General features: G+C 42.7%; 1 protein-coding gene across 4 annotated transcripts in view; it reads right to left on the bottom strand.

The window, feature by feature from the left end:
• Positions 1–257: 257 nt before the first annotated feature.
• il15l (interleukin 15, like) overlaps positions 258–18106 on the bottom strand; it is a 97320-nt gene continuing 79471 nt past the window's right edge. For all 4 annotated transcript variants that reach the window (XM_072274772.1, XM_072274773.1, XM_072274774.1 and 1 more), the window contains 2 exons: positions 5705–6023; positions 258–917 (listed from right to left, as the gene is read on the bottom strand). In XM_072274772.1, the coding sequence (XP_072130873.1) occupies positions 5898–6023 (126 nt within the window). In that variant the 3' untranslated portion in view covers positions 258–917; positions 5705–5897. The remainder of the gene's footprint in view (positions 918–5704; positions 6024–18106) is intronic.

Genomic DNA, 18106 nt, shown 5'->3' with positions numbered 1-18106 from the left:
TTTTTAAAAATTCTGAGGAACCAACAGTTTCGAAAAAAGTTTGCTGTCCAGCATAATAAATGTACTTTGAATCTTTGAATCGAGTTCTTGGCCCCTGTCTCTCAGAGTTGCAGATATTAGGCCTCAGAGGTGTTAGGTCAATGCCTCAGCTCATCCCACAGAGCAATAGTTCACTGGTACTACACACTAGATTATTTATGCATAACAAGCTGCCTCAATGGAAGCTGCAATCAATATCTAGATTATTTGTACTGGGTATTGCAAAGGCAAATTGGTTTATTATTGTCACACTTACAATAAAAAAAATTTTGTTTTGCAGGCCATCCATATAGATCAGTTCATCTCATCAGAGCATTGAGGTAGTACAAGGGCAAATAGCAATAGAATACTTACGCAAGTTTAACAGCTGTGGGGAAAGTGCAGTGCAAATAGACATTGGTGCAAAATCATAATGAGGTAGATAAGAGTCCATCTTATACTAGGGAAATGTTCAATAGTTTTATAACAGCATCCTTGACCCTTGTGGTACATGCTTTCAAGGCTTTGATTGGAGAGGGGGGAGAATGACAATGTCTGGGATGGGTGTGGTCTTTGATTATATTGGCTGTTTTCCCAAGGCAGTGAGAAGTGTAGACAAGATCCATAAGACCATAAGACCTAGGACCATCATTAGGCCATTCAGCCCATCTAGTCTGTGCAGGCAGTGCTGGTAGATACTAATTAGTCTCCCCATTTCTAGTAGGCAGTTGCTATGATCTTTTAAAGGAGGGAGGGGTCTTCTGTCAATCTTCCTTTGAGTTGCCAAACAGTTTTCTGTCCCGTTCGAAGCGCCTTGTTATAGCGGACGTGGTCATTCGGAGAAATTCTTCATTTACTCTGCAGCCTTCCAAGTAAATCCTTCCTTTAACTTGTAGACTCTGGATGAAACCACAAATTAACTGTCGTTAGGGTGTATTCTGGAGTTATGCAATATTGCCAATATTAATCTCGACAGCAACAAGCCAACCTGGATTGTAGATTGAGTTTAAAATGCAGCTCAGAACGGTGGTCTTCCTGGAGCTGCAGACCGGGGTCAATTGTAAACCATTCACCTGAGATGTCTGCAGATGCATCAATGCAGCCCAGAGACAATGGCCATTAACGGCAATCATTTTGGGAGTGTTGGTGTGAAGATCTAGGTGTTTGAAAATTATGTGCAACTGAAAGGAAGCATTATGAATGCAATGTAACTATTGTCCTGTTGAAACCTTTGTTCTTTAACATATAACATATGATGTAATATTGGGTCAGGAGGCCTGTTCTTCCAAGAGTGTAACTGTACGATGCCTGCTTGTTGTGCAGAATAAAGACTTCTATAGCATCAACTTCAGTGTCTCCTGGTGACCTTGATCAAGGTCACAACATTTGGGGGCTCATCCAGGATATGTTTGTGACCCATCGTGTGGCAAGCAAACTCACCAGTCTAAGTGGGTGAGTATTTTTAAGATTAGCACTCACACGTGGGTCTGTTCAAGTCAATGACCACGAGATCACGAAGTTTCGCCTACACAGCGGAGAGTGGAACTGGTAGATATAGAGGCAGTGTGGTGTGTGCGTGCATGTGTGTTTTTGTAAGAGACTAGACATTTTTGGATAATTTGGTGAGACAGGGCCAAAGTGATCATGGGGATTAGGGATGTGCCAGTTGGTTCAAGGACAGAATGGGTGAAGGGATGTAGTTGTTCCTGAACCTGGTGGTGTGGGACATCAGGATTCTGTACCTCCTGCCCAATAGAAGCTGTGAGATGATGGGGATCTTTGAAGATGAATATTGCCTTCTCAGGAAAACACAGTGAACAGAAGCAAGAGAGGGCCATTCAGCCTTTCATGTCTGTTCTACCTTTCACTGTAACTCATTCACGTCTGACCTCTTACTTCATTGCAACTTACCTGTAACAGCTCCGCTTTCCTACACTAATCCCAATTATATTCTCCAATCAAAGAGTGAGGGGAGATTTGATAGAGGTATACTAAATTATGCAGGGCATAGATAGGATAAATGCAAGCAGGTTTTTTCCACTGGGGCGGGTAAGGCTAGAACTACAGGTCATGGGTTTAGAGTGAAATGTGAAATGGTGAAAAGGAACTTGAGGGGGACACCTCTTTTGGAAGAGATTTCTCTTCCCATTTAACTACTGGGTGGCCAGTTTCTTATCTTAACTCTGTTTTTGACCCTATTGCTCTTGGGAAGATTATAGAGAGTTCTGTGTAGGTCACAGACAAACGTTCAACTCTGGAACAGTCAGCAGTTAAACAGCAGGATTAAGATCATTCAGTTTCCTGGATTCTCCCAACTTTGAGGACACAGAGATTACCAATAGGGTTGAATCAAGAGGCTTGCTTTTCCACAGGGTGGGTGAGTAACTGCCTTTTATCCCTAACATGACCAGATATTTGTAATCAGCAACATACTGCTCACAGTGAGAGGCTATCAAAGCTTCCAGCAGGATTTGGACCCATTTGTAAAATGGGTGGAGAAAAGGCAGGTGGAATTTAATACAGAGAGGTGCAAAGTGTTGCACTTTGGGAGGACAAACTAGGGGAGGATGTACACAGTGAATGGTAGGGCACTGAGGAATGTGGTAGAGCCGAGGGATCTGGGAATTGTCATCATCATTATGTGCCGTGTTGTAATGACGTGGGCAATCATGGTGACCATGATTGTTCTTAGCTAATTTTTCTACATAAGTAGTCTGCAATTACCTTATTCTGGGCAGTGTCTTTACAAGACAGGTGACCCCAGCCATTATTAATACTCTTCAGAGACTGTCTGCCTGGTGTCAGTGGTCACGTAACCAGGACTTGTGATGTGCACCGGCTGCTCATGTGACCATCCACCACCTGATCCCGTGGCTTCACATGACCCTGATCGGGGGTGGGGCTAAGCATTTGCCCCAGAGTGACCTGCAGCCTAGCGGAGGGAAGGAGCACCTTCCACCTCGTTTGGTAGTGATGTATCTCCACCTCATCTGGGAATACAAATCCAGAATTCCTTGAAAGTGGCATTATATGTAGATCGGGTCACACAAAGAGCTTTAGGCACATTGGCCGTCATAAATCGAAGTACTGAGTACAGGAGATGGGATGTTATATTGAAGACATTAGTGAGGCCTAATTTGGAGTATTGTGTGCAGTTCCAGTCACCTACCAACAGGAAAGTTATCGATAAGATGGAAAGAGCGCTGAGAAAACTTACAAGGGTGTTTCTGGGACTTGAGTTATAGAAAAGGGATGAAAAGAGGTGAAGGCTTTATTCCCTGGAGTGAAAGAGAATGAGGAGAGGTTTTACAGAGCTATACAAAATTATGAGGGGCATAGGTAGGGTAAATGCAAGCAGGCATTTTCCCACTGAACACAAACAAGAGGAATTCTGCGGATGCTGGAAATTCAAGCAACACACATCAAAGTTGCTGGTGAACGCAGCAGGTCAGGCAGCATCTCTAGGAAGAGGTACAGTCGATGTTTCAGGCAGAGACCCTCCGTCAGGACTAACTGAAGGAAGAGTGAGTAAGGGATTTGAAAGTGGGAGGGGGAGGGGGAGATCCAAAATGATAGGAGAAGACAGGAGGGGGAGGGATGGAGCCAAGAGCTGGACAGGTGATTGACAAAGGGGATATGAGAGGATCATGGGACAGGAGGCCCAGGGAGAAGGAAAAGGGGGAGGGGGGAAACCCAGAGGATGGGCGAGGGTTATAGTCAGAGGGACAGAGGGAGAAAAAGGAGAGAGAGAGAGAAAGAATGTGTTTATATAAATAAATAAAAGATGGGGTACGAGGGGGAGGTGGGGCATTAGCGGAAGTTAGAGAAGTCAATGTTCATGCCATCAGGTTGGAGGCTACCCAGACGGAATATAAGGTGTTGTTCCTGCAACCTGAGTGACGGAATATAAGGTGTTGTTCCACTGAAGTTGAGTGAGTCTAGAACTACAGGTCATAGGTTAAGGGAGAAAGGTGTAATATTTAAGGGAAACATGAGCGGGGAATGTCTTTATCCAGTTGGTGGTAAGAGTGTGGAATGAGCTGCTGGTAGAAGTGGTGAATGTTGGTTTGATTTCAATATTTTGGAGAAATTTGGATAAGCACGTGAGTGCAAAAGTTGAGGTGTATGTCAAAGGGATTAGGCAGAATAACAGTCTGGCAGAAACTAGATGGGCTGAATGGCCTGCTCCTCTGCTGTCGTGCCTATACTCTCATTTCCCCAAATTTCCTTAAAATTAAAAAAAAAGGCATTCACGTGGGGTTGTCTAGGACGGAGTGCCCGTGGTCCTCTTTGGGCAGACAGCTATAAAGACTCACCACTCCCTGTGGAGGGATTTTTCCTCCCATTTATCTACTAGATGGCCAGTTCCTTATTTTGACAATGTTTCTGACCCCATTACCCTGGGGAAGATCATGGAGAGTTCTGCATGGATGTGGGCAAATGTTCAACTCTGAAACAGTCAGTGGTTAAACAGCAGGATTGAGAACATTCAGCTTCCTGGAACACAGCAGTTACTAATAGGGTCAAAGCCAAAGGCTTGCTTTTCCACAGGGAGGGTGAGTAACATGCCCAGTTTTAGTAATCAGCCACATACTGCTCACAGTGAGAGGCTACCAAAGCTTCCAGCAGGATTTGGACCCACTTGTAAAATGGGTGGAGAAAAGGCAGGTGGAATTTAATACAGAGAGGTGCAAAGTGTTGCACTTTGGGAGGACAAACTAGGGGAGGATGTACACAGTGAACGGTAGGGCACTGAGGAGTGCGGTAGAGCAGAGGGATCTGGGAATTGTCATCATCATTATGTGCCCTGTTGTAATGACATGGGCAATCATGGTGACCACGGTCGTTCTTGGCAAATTTTTCCACAGAAGTGTTTTGCCGACGCCTTCTTCTGGGCAGTGTCTTTGCAAGTCAGGTGACCCCAGCCATGATGAATTTCAGAGACTGCCCGGCGTCAGTGGTCGCAGAACCCAGAACTTGTGATCTGCACTGGCTGCTCATGCGACCATCCACCACCTGCTCCCGTGGCTTCACATGACCCTGATCGGTGGCGGGGGGGTGGTGGTGGTGTGAGATGCGAGGGGCTAAGCAGGTGCTACATCTTGCCTAACGGTAACCTGCAGCCTAGCAGAGAGAAGGAGCAACTTCCACCTCCTTTGGTAGTGATGTATCTCCACCTCATCTGGGAATACAAATCCAGAATTCCTTGAAAGTGGCATTAGTAGATCGGGTCACACAAAGAGCTTTAGACACATAGGCCTTCATAAATCATAGTATTAAGTACAGGACCATGCTAGCAATTGGAAGTGGTGGAGCCGTTTTGATAGCAATATTTAAGAGAAATTACGATAGTTACATGGATGGGAGGGATGTGGAGGGCTGTTGCCTGGCTGTGGAGCAACAGGGTTAGACAGAATAAAAGGTTGGCAAGGCCTATACGGGCTGAAGGCCTTTTCTGTGCCGTAAGTGCTCAGACTCTTTGAAGAAGGCCACATATAGTGCATCTAGGAATTTGGGAATTGGGTTGGGGGCTGAATGGTTAAGTGTTAAGTGTTTTTTTTTCTCCTGATTTTTAGAAGCAGCAGAGCAAAGACTTGTTCCACGAAGTGAACAGATTGTACTGACACAATTCCATAATAAACACAAATACTTCTCCCCCATGTAAAACATTGCATGATCATCTAACCTTAGTCAGCGTCCATATGCAGAGTCCTGTGTCCTTTCCAGAATGTTCCTTCTCCTTACTGAAGACCAGGGACATCCCCCAGAAAGCCTGTCGTCTCGCTGTAATCCGTCCACAGAAGATAGCCTCCATTTCGATAGCACTTCCACATCCATGGGGAGTCCAGGAGATAACAAGGCACTTTTTGAGCTGATGGTCAAAGCTGTAATCTGGAACAACTAAACCGGTTGAGGTACTGCAGAAGGCGCCTCAGGTTACCGAGGAAAATTTCAGCTGACTTCTCGTCATAGATCTCACAACGTTGGCAGCCGGTCGATGCATTCTGCAGAGAAGGCAGAGGCAGAAAGTGTTTACAGTGACAGAATCCTCCACTGGTTTACAGTGACAAAATCCCCCACTGGTTTAGTGACAAAATCCCGAACTGGTTTACAGTGACAAAACCTCTCACTGGTTTAATGACAAAATCCCGAACTGGTTTACAGTGACAAAATCCCCCACTGGTTTACAGTGACAAAAAAAAACCCACACTGGTTCACAGTGTCAAAATCCCTCACTGATTCGCAGTGACAAACACCCACACTGGTTTACAGTGACAAAATCCTCCACTGGTTCACAGTGACAAAATACCACACTGGTTTACAGTGATAAATGCCCCACCAGTCTACAGTGACTAACAGCCCCACTGGTTTATAGCAGCTAACACTCCCACTGGTGTACAGTGACTAACACTCCCACTGGTTTACAGTGACTGACACCCCCACTGGTTTACAGTGACTAACACTCCCACTGGTTTATAGCAACTAACACTCCCACTGGTTTACAGTGACCGCCACTCCCACTGGTTTACAGTGACCAAAAAATCACATTGTTTTACTGTGACTGACACCCCCACTGGTGTACAGTGACTAACACTCCCACTGGTTTATAGTGACTAACAGACCCACCGGTTTACAGTGATGAATGTCCCCACTGGTTTACGGTGACTGACAACCCCACTAGTTTACAGTGACTAATACCCCCACTGGTTTACAATGACCAACACCCCCACTGGTTCACAGCGACTATCACCCCCACTGGTTTACAGTGACGGTCAACCCCACTGGTTTACAGTGACTATCACCCCCACTGGTTTACAGTGACGGTCACCCCCACTGGTTTACAGTGACTATCACCCCCACTGGTTTACAGTGACTAACACCCCCACTGGTTTACAGTGACGGACATCACCACTGGCTTACAGCGACGGTCAACCCCACTGGTTTACAGTAACCATCACCTCCACTGGTTTACAGTGTCTGTAACCCCCACTGTGACAAAAAAATCACACTGTTTTACCGTGACTGACACCCCCAATGGTTTACAGTGACTAACTCCCTCACTAGTTTACTCTATCTTATGATGGTTAACATCTCCATGAGTTTACACTCGTTTTTGCTAGCTTTCAATGGTTAACAATCCCTGGCATAGTAGCATAGTGGTTAGCACAGCGCTTTACAATACCAATGACACAGCTTCAATTCCCTTGTCCTCCGTAAGGAGTTTGTACATTCTCCCCATGACGCATGATTTTTCTCCAATTTCCTCCCACAGTCCAAAGATGTACCGGTTAGTAGGTTAATCGGTCATTGTAAATAGTCCTGTGATTAGACCAGGGTTAAATCGGGGGTTTGCTGGGTGGCATGGCTTGAAGGACTGAATAGCCCAGTTATGTGCTGTATCTCAATAAACAAACAAATAAATAAATAATTGCACCAGATAAAGCTTGTTCACACTTGTTTACAATGGTTAACACTCTTGCTAGTTTACACAAGAGATTCTGCAGGTGCTGGAAATACTGGAAGAACTCAGCAGGTCAGGCAGAGGTATGAGGGGAGTAAGTAGTCAACTTTTTGGGCCGAGACCCTTCATCAGGACTAGTTTACACTAGATAACAATGGTTACCATTTCCATGAATTCACACTTCTTTACAATGATTAATATCTTCGGTACATCCATCCCAGTGAGCGAGGCCTTGGTGTTGGAGGTGTCTGATTGCTTTCTCAGGTAGTGCTCTTTGTAGGTGTGCACAATGGCAGGGAAGGCTTTCTTTGTGATGAAATTTGCTGTATCTGCCACCTGTTGTTGATTTTTCCACTACTTAGGAGGATTTTCCATTCAAAGGCATTGGTGTTTCCATACCTGGCTGTGATGCAGCCAGTCAATACACTCTCCACTGCACATCTGTAGAAATTTGTCAAAGTTTTAGATGACGTGATGAAACTGCATAAACTTCTAAGAAGGTAGAGGCACTGTCACGCCTCCTTTGTGATGGCACTTGTGTGCTGGTCCCAGGGCAGATCCTCAAGTACGATAACGCCGAGGAATTTAAAGTTACTGACCCTCTCCTCCCCCAGTCCCATAGCAAACACTTCCTCCTGTAGGCAACAAGCAGCTCCTTGCTTTTCTGATGTTGAGTGAGAGGAGGTTATTGTGGCACATTTCAGCCAGCTTTTCAATCTCTCCCTCCTACATGCCAATTCGTCACCACCCTTGCTTTGGCCAATGACAGTGCAGTTGTCACCAAACTTAAATATGGCGTCAGAGCTGTACTTAGCCTCACAGTCATGAGTGTAAAGTGAGTAGAGCAGCCATACAGTGCACCTGTACTGATCGAAATTGTGGATTGAAGCTTCAAAGGTTCAGAGAACATTTATTATCAAAGTATAATAACCTAACCCTAACCCTGAGATTTGTCTTCCTGCAGAGAGCCACAAAACAAAGAAACACCGTACAAACTGCTCCACGATAAACATCGAACCCCCAATGCACAAAGAAAGAACTAATCATGCAAGTGGCAAAAAGAGAACAAAAGACACAGAATATAAAAGGTCAAACCACAGAGTCTTTGAAACAGTCATGGAATGTTCAGTTTCAGCTCAGTTCAGTTCAATCTAGCTCCGTATTGTTCATTGATTGTAAGCTGCAGAGTCAGTCTGCTTTGGTCAAAATTGCCCAAAATAGCTATCAAAAAAGGAGCGACCAGAAACCAAAAACACATCATAACGTGAACTACAGCGTCACATCCACAAATCGCGTCGATTAAACCTTGCCCAAGACCTAAGACTTTGGCACCACCACCTGGCAGCATTGAACAAGAGGGAGAGGAAGAGAGACCGGTCGAATGCAGACGCCTTCCTCTGGCAGCAGTAAGCAGGAATTGTTGCCTACCCGTGAAGAGTTTGTCACACAGGAAATGTGCAAATTGCACACAGTGAGTACCCAGCACCAGCATCGAACCCTGGTCTGTGAGGCAGGGGTCAAAGAGCATAAAACGGTCCAGCACCGGGACAGGCCCTCCAGCTCACAGTGTGCTGAACACAGCGCCAAATTAAACTACATCTCTTCCATATCCCTCTTGCGGTTCTATGCAGCAGTGGGTTCCTGCTCTCCGATCCCGCCGAGCATTTTTCAATGTCTTCAGGAGCGGCCCGGAAGATGTACGCCTTTGGAGTGGGGCCCTGCAGCCCATTCGGGGTTTATCTTTTGTTCTGTGGATGTCTGTAAAGAATAAGGATTTCAGGTTGTATACTTTATACACTCTCTGATATGAAATGGAACTATTGAACCATTCACTGCATGTCACTGTCAAGCAGCCTATTAAACACATCGGTTGTATTTGCTTCCACAACCTCCTGTGGCAGCCCATTCCAGACAAGCACCAAACTCTGTGTAAGTGAAACGTGCCCTGTACATCTCCTTTAAATCTAACCCCTCTCACCTTAAACACAAGTCCTCTACTGTTTGATATCTCGATCTTGGGAAAAAGACTCTGGTACTTTATACAACCTTCACCTCTCATAATTCTATAAACTTCTATCAGGTCTCCGCTCAGTCTTGAACACTACAGAAAAGAACTCAAGTTTGTCCAATCCCTCCTTATAGCTCACACTCTCCAGTCCAGGCAGCATCCTGGTGACCCTCTTCTGCACCCTCTCCAAAGCCTCCTTTACAGCCATCATCATCATTATGCGCGGTGTCGTATGATGTGGGCGATCATGGTCTTTCCATGACCATGACTGCTCTTGGCAAATTTTTCTACAGAATTGGTTTGCCATTGCCTTTTTCTGGCCAGTGTTTTACAAGACGGGTGACCTCAGCCATTATCAATACTCTTCAGAGATTGTCTGCCGGGTGTCAGTGGTCACATAACCAGGACTTGTGATGTGCACCGGCTGCTCATACGACCATCCACCACCTGCTCTCATGTCTTCACGTGACCCTGATCGGGGGCTAAGCAGGCACCACACCTTGTCCAAGGGTGATCTGCAGGTTAGCAGAGGGAAGGTGTACCTCCAACCCGCCACCCATTTTTTAAACTTAAATTATTTAAATTAAAAATTAAATGATTTCTTTTTTGTATATATTTATTGTTATTTACAGTTTTTATTATTATGAATTATAAAGTACCACTACAGTAAAAAAACAAATTTCGTGACATATGCCAGTGATATTAAACCTGACTCTGATTCTGAAGAGGAACAGTGGGGTTGTTAAGAGATCTGATTGCAGAGAGGAAGATTTGTTGAGTGTGTGTCATCAGGCTCCTGTACCTCCTCCCTGATGGTCTGTCTGTCTGTCTAGGTACCATATCCGATGCGGACGTTGGTGCCATGGTTTTCCATATGGATCTATCCTTCGTCTTTTGGGTGACTTCCGTTTCCTCGATGTGTAGCCACCTGGCTATCCTTTTGACGTACAGAAGCCGAGGTCTTCCTCTAGGTTTGCTCCCCTCCATCTTTCCAGAGAGTATGAGTTTTTCCAGTTCATCTTTCCGCGTGATGTGTCCTAGGAATCTGAGTTGTCTTTCTCTTATTGTTGGTTTGAGTGATCGAACTGCTTGGGCTCTTCTGAGAACTTCTTCATTTGACGTGTGTGTGGTCCGTGATATTTTTAACATTCTCCTGTAGAACCATAATTCAGCTGCTTCTAGTCTCTTTTCCATCGCTGGGGAAATGTTCCAGCATTCACTTCCATAAGTCAGGATAGAATAAATGTAGCACTGCAGTATTCTGTTTTTAGTGTGCGTGCTCATCTTTCTGTCTGTTAAAATGGTAGTATTGAGAAAAGGGCATTGTCCTGGATGGTGACAGTCTTTAGTGATAGGTTTGCTAGTAGAAACCTGAATATTAATTTATTCTATCTCACCATGAATGCTGCCTGACTTGCTAAGTTTTTCCAGCAGCTTCTGTCTTCTCTGCTGCAAGCGTTTGGGAGACCAGTCCCAGCCGGTATACCTGGCTGAGTCCATGTTCTTTGAGGGGGTGGCCATGGGATCTTCAATATGAGCTGCAGGGGTTGTGAACACACTCAGCTCCATCATGGGCACCAGCCTCCCTGGCATCCTGGCACCTTCAATGTCCACCCCCACCTTTCCTATTAGCTGTTCCTCTGAATCACCTTGGATAGTTTATAAAAATGATTCTGACGTTTGGTGTCAGGATCTGAATTTCAGCTCATCACTCACCAAGTAATGAGCTGAAATTCACTTCCTATTGCTTTGAAACCACAAATTACTCTGCATTTAATGCTAGAGTAACTTTTCCCATCCAATTGTGCATGAAAGCTATGTTCTATTTATGTATTTACTGTAGGATCCTGATGTTTTTGAAATCCAAAGGTTCTTTGGAAGTCTGGATAAGGCATAAAATGTGTTTGCTGATGATCGCCCTCAACCATCAGGCTCTTGAACCAAAGGGGACTGCAAGGGAAATGGCTGATCAGGAATCAGAATCAGAATCATTTAATACCACTGGGAAATGTTGTGAAATTTATTAACCTAGCAGCAATGGTGCAATGCAATACATGAGAACAGAGAGAAAAAGAAAACTGTGAATTACAGTACATATATATGTACATACATACACACAGTCACATGCAAAAGATTGAGCACCCCTGGTCAAAATTTCTGTTACTGTGAATAGCCAAGCAAGTAAAAGGTGACCTGATTTCCTAAAAGCATAAAGTTAAAGATGACACATTTCTTTAATATTTTAAGCAAGATTACTTTTTTTATTTCCACCTTTTACAGTTTCAAAATAACAAAAAAGGAAAAGGGCCCGAAGCAAAAGTTTGGGCACCCTGCATGGCAGTACCTAGTGACACCCCCCTTGGCAAGTATCACAGCTTGTAAATGCTTTTTGTAGCCAGCTAAGGGTCTTTCAATTCTTGTTTGGGGAATTTTCGCCCATTCTTCCTTGCAAAAGGCTTTTAGTTCTGTGAGATTGTTGGGCCATCTTGCATGCACTGCTCTTTTGAGGTCTATCCACAGATTCTTGATGATGTTTAGGTCGGGGGACTGTGACGGCCATGGCACAACCTTCAGCTTGTGCCTCTTGAGGTAGTCCATTGTGGATTTTGAGGTGTGTTTAGGATCATTATCCTGTTGTACAAGCTATCCATTTCTCATCGTCAGCTTTTTTACAGATGGTGTGATGTTTGCTTCCAGAACCCTGGAGTCTGGTCTTGGAACTCAGAACATCAGAGCCTGGACGTGGAACTCGGAACATCGGAGCCTGGACTTAGAACTCCGAACATTGGAACACAGAGTCGGGACTCTTCCTAGACACAGGGCACAGAAAACAGAGCACGAAAAGACAGTTCCCTACTCAGGGTAGTGGCAAACGGCCGGACCTACCCAGCGGAGACGAGGACACGAAGAGACAGTTCCCAACTCAGGGTAGTAGCTAACGGCTGGACCTACCCAGCGGAGGCGAGGACACAAAGAGACAAAACACAATGATAGACAGTTCTTTTATCCTGGCACGAAGTGGCTCCACATAGCGGTGAGCTCTCGACTCGGCCCCAGAACTACAGACAGCGGCTCTAGACTCACTCTGGAAGGTTAACTTGACGGACCCGCTCTGGCGAGATAGCATAGTGGGCTCGCTCAGGCACGGTAACTTGACAGGCTGGATCTGGCGAGGAGAGGCGACTTACTGGCACTCGCTTCAGGGAGAAGACTTGACTTGCTCTGGCAAGGTGACTTGCTCACACTTGCTTCGGTGACGTGAGGTGACGTCAGGTGACGGTCTAGCCCCAAGCAGCTGTAAGCCCGAAACTATATACTGACTGTTCAGCTGAGAATCAAGTGCCTTTAATTACAGAGCCCAAGAAACATGGGGAAACAAAGAATTAAAGGAAAGCCAGGAGTCAACGGTCCCGGTCGTGACAGAAAGGAAACTTAAAGGGTCGGTATTTACTAACAATCAAAGATCCCCTCTTTTTCATTTATTCCGTGGTACTAGGCAGGGTTGTCCTCTTAGTCCACTACTATTTGATATTGCTTTGGAACCGCTAGCTATTGCTATTCGTGACTCCCCTAATAGATCTGGCATTACCCGTAGAAATGAGACTCATAAATTATCACTATATGCAGATGATCTACTATTATATATTTCTAACTCAGGGAAATCTATTCCGGCCATATTAACACTGCTTGCTCAGTTTAGTAGTTTTTCTGGTTATAAACTGAACCTAGGTAAGAGTAAACTTTCCATTAAATATGCAGGTTCCCATTTATAGAAATTCTCCATTTAGAGTGACTACTGACTATTTTACTTATCTAGGAGTTAAAATTACTAAGAGACATAAGGATCTATTTAATTTCAACCTTTTACCATTAATTAATCAAGTTAAACAACTGATTACTAAGCGGTCCCCATTGTCCCTATCATTGATTGGCCGAATCAATGCTATTAAAATGATTATTTTACCTAAATTTTTATATTTATTTCAAACGATACCAATTTTTATTCCTAAATCCTTTTTTGATACTATCGATTCTAAAATTTCCTCTTATATATGGCAAAATAAAAATCCAAGATTAAGTAAAAAATACTTACAGAAATCTAAGAAAGATGGTGCTTTGGCATTGCCTAACCTAAGATTTTATTATTGGGCAATTAATATTCTATATTTAATATTTTGGACACAAGATTGGACTATAACTCTAAGCCCATATTGGGTAAACCTTGAAGGCCACTCTGTACAAGGGTTTTCTTTAGCTTCCATTTTAGGAACTTCACTTCCTTTTGTACTATCTAAATTGAATAAACAAATGTTTAACACTATAGTTAAACATACATTGTGAATGTGGTTTCAATTTCTTAAATTTTTTGGCCTGAATGAATTGATGTTATCAAGTCCTATTATATCTAATTTCTTTTTTCAACCCTCGGTAATGGACCAAGCCTTTTTGATATGGAAAACGAAAGGTGTAATATGTTTTCGTGACTTATTTCTGGATAACTGTTTTATGTCTTTTGAGCAGTTATCTAAGAAATTTGATTTGCCTAGATCCCATTTTTTTAGATACTTACAAATAAGAAATGTTTTAAATACTACGTTGCCTACCTTTCCGACTTCAAATCCTACTGATATTATTGATAACATTTTAGGTTTAAATCCTTGTCAGAAGGGATTAATAGCAATTATCTATGATATAACTATGAAATTACAGCCAGGTATATCTGATAAGATTAAAAATGAATGGGAAAGGGAACTTCAACTTTGTCTACCTACAGAGAAATGGGATAAAATTTTTCAATTAGTTAGTACTTCTTCTATATGTGCTAAACATACATTAATACAATTTAACCATATAACCATATAACAATTACAGCACAGAAACAGGCCATCTAGGCCCTTCTAGTCCGTGCCGAACACTTACCCTATCCTAGTCCCACTGACCTGCACTCAGCCCATAACCCTCCATTCCTTTCCTGTCCATATATCTATCCGATTTAACTTTAAACGACAGCATCGAACCTGCCTCAACCACTTCTGCTGGAAGCTCATTCCACACAGCCACCACTCTCTGAGTAAAGAAGTTCCCCCTCATGTTACCCCTAAACTTTTGTCCTCTAACTCTCAACCCATGTCCTCTTGTTTGAATCTTCCCAACTCTCAATGGAAAAAGTCTAACCACGTCAACTCTATCAATCCCCCTCATAATTTTAAACACCTCTATCAAGTCCCCCCTCAACCTTCTACGCTCCAAGGAATAAAGACCTAACTTGTTCAACCTTTCTCTGTAATTTAGGAGATGAAACCCAGGCAACACTTTAGTAAACCTCTGTACTCTCTCAAATTTATTGACATCTTTCCTATAACTCGGTGACCAGAACTGTACACAATACTCCAGATTTGGCCTTACCAATGCCTTATACAAATTCAACATTACATCCCAACTCTTATACTCAATGCTCTGATTAATAAAGGCCAGCAAACCAAAAGCTTTCTTCACCACCCTATCCACATGAGATTCCACCTTCGGGGAACGATGCACCATTATTCCTAGATCCCTCTGTTCTACTGCATTCTTCAATGCCCTACCATTTACCATGTATGTCCTATTTTGATTAGTCCTACCAAAATGTAGCACCTCACATTTATCAGCATTAAACTCCATCTGCCATCTCTCAGCCCACTCTTCTAACTGTCCTAAATCTCTCTGCAAGTTTTGAATACCTACTTCATTATCCACAACTCCACCTATCTTAGTATCATCTGCATAGTTACTAATCCAATTTACCACCCCATCATCCAGATCATTAATATATATGACAAACAACATTGGACCCAGTACAGATCCCTGAGACACACCACTAGTCACCGACCTCCAATCTGACGCACAGTTATCCACAACTACTCTCTGGCATCTCCCATCCAGCCACTGCTGAATCCATTTTACTATTTCCATATTAATGCCTAATGAGTGAACCTTCCTAACTAACCTTCCATGTGGAACCTTGTCAAAGGTCTTACTGAAGTCCATATAGACAACATCCACCGTTTACCCTCGTCAACTTTCCTAGTAATCATCAAAAAATTTAATAAATTTAAAGTAGTACATAGAGCTCATATGTCCAAAGATAAATTAGCTCGTTTTTATTCCCATATAACCCCTATTTGTGATAGATGTCACTCTGAGGTGGCTTCTTTAACTCATATGTTTTGGTCCTGTCCTCTCTTGGAAAAATATTGGAAAGATATTTTTGACATTATTTCAACAGTTCTATGTTTTGATTTACAACCCCATCCTATTATGGCAATTTTTAGATTGCCAATGGTAGAACATAGATCTTTGTCTTCTTCAGCCTGTCGGACGATTGCATTTGTTACTTTAATGGCCAGAAGATCTATTTTGTTGAACTGGAAGGAAATCAATCCTCCTCCTACATTCCAATGGTTTTCTCAAACTACATTAAGTCTAAATTTAGAGAAAATTAGAAGTGATATTTTTGATCCTTCGGTTAAATTTGAAGAAACTTGGAGACCTTTTATACAACATTTTCATATGATGTAATCTGACCTTTCTGAATCATTTTTAACAATTTATATGAATAGAGTGGAGTTGATGACATTACTGAAGGTGTCTGATTCAAGATATTGCTCTAGCCCTGTTTTGTTCTGTTTCTTTTTGTTTTTTTTTCATTTTCTTTTGGGGATTTTTCTTTGTTCATATATATTTCTTTTTATTTCTTTTTTTATGACTAATTTCATTATGAGTTTGGAAGTCTATTATACCTATGTTACTTAAAATCCTTTTTGTATATGCTTATTAAGATTATTCCAATCTTTGTATCAACATTGTTACTATATTTATAATTTTGAAAATTAATAAAAAGATTTAAAAAGAAAAAAAGAAAAGGAAATTTAAAGGGAACTAGGGAATAACTGATTGGGACTGTGACAGTACTATGTCTGCCCCTGTCGGGAAAGCCTGGAATAGACCTGAATTCCAACAGGCATAACTTCACTTGCCCCATTATTGAAATGTTCCCACAACCAATGGACTCCCTTTCCAGGACTCTTCATCACATCTCAATATTTATTGCTTATTTATTAATTATTCCAATTAATTATTATTTCTTATTTTTTGTATTTCCACAGTTTGCTGCTTTCTGCACACTGGTTGAACGCCCAAGTAAGTGTGGTCTTTCATTGATCTGTGATGGTTATTATTCTTTAGATTTATTGAGTATTCCCACAAGAAAATGAATCTCAGGGTTGTATATGTTGACATACATGTACTTTGATCATAAATTTACTTTGAACTTTGACCGCCCAGGGCATGCTTCTTCTTGCTGTTGTCATCGAGAAGGAGGTACAGGAGCCTCAGCGCCCACATCACCACGTTCAGGAACCGTTATTACCCTCAGCCATCAGGCTCTTGAACCAGTGGAGATAACTTGATTCAGTAAGCCCACAGGAAAATGAATCTCAAGGTGGGGAAGTCTAGGAACAAAGGACACAGCCTCAGAATAGAGTGGCATCCTTTTAGAATGGAAATGAAGAGGAGTTTCTTTAGCCAGAGGGTGGTGAATCTGTGGAATTCATTGCCATGGGTGTTGTGGAGGCCAAGTGATTGGATATGTTTAAGGCAGAGGTTGATAGGTTCTTGATTAGTCAGGGCATGAAGGGATACGGGGAGAAGGCAGGAGATTGGAGCTGAGAAGGAAAATAGATCAGCCTTGATGAAATGGTGCAGACTTGGTGGGCTGATGAGCCTAATTCTGCTCCTATAGCTTATGGTCAATCCACATTCCTTCGAGGTACAGCACAGTAACAGGCTCTTCCTGTCAAAAGGGCTCCAGTAACATCCAACTAACTTTGTAATCTATACGTCTTTGGACCTGTCCAGTATAACACATTGATGTGGCATATGTGGAGATTCGAAGGTTCAAAGATTTAAAGAATTAAAGATTCAAATATTCAAGGAGTCAAAGGCATTTATTATACAAGTATGGACACAGAATACAGCTCACTAGTTCATCCTCCCATAGGCACCACAAAATAAAGAAACACCATGGAACCCATTCAAGAGAACATCAGAAGCTCCATGTGTGGAAGAGATTTTCCAAATTAATTCCTTTCCTGTGATTCCTGTACATCCTCTACACCTCTCACAGGATCAGGTCCAAAACCAACATGTAAATGAAGTAGACGAGGAGCTGAGAAGCTCAGAAGTGACAGAAACTTGGCTAAAAATGTAGACTCCATTCCATAATCAGAGGAACTCAGTGAACTTGTTGTAATCAGCTATTGTATTGAAATGTTGTTTATGTTCCAACCGTGAGGTGTTACATGTTAACCAAACTGAGCATTACACACACAAGAAAGCAGCATGCATCATCAAGGACCCAAGAGGAGCCCCAGATCCCACAGCACCAGGGTCAGGGACAACTCAACCATCTGGCTCCTGAATTGCTGTGGATAACTTCACTCACTTCAACACAGAACTGGTTCCACAACTGACGGACACACTTTCAAGGACTCTATAACTCATATCCTCAAAATTATTTATTCACTTATTTAGATATAATTTCTTTTTGTATTTACACAGTTTGTATTCTTTTGCATATT

This window comes from Mobula birostris, chromosome 12 (genome assembly GCF_030028105.1).
Source record: "Mobula birostris isolate sMobBir1 chromosome 12, sMobBir1.hap1, whole genome shotgun sequence".
NCBI lineage: Eukaryota > Metazoa > Chordata > Chondrichthyes > Myliobatiformes > Myliobatidae > Mobula > Mobula birostris.
The sequence above is the reverse complement of the archived record's forward strand: the minus strand, read 5'-3'. Positions and strand labels throughout refer to the sequence as shown.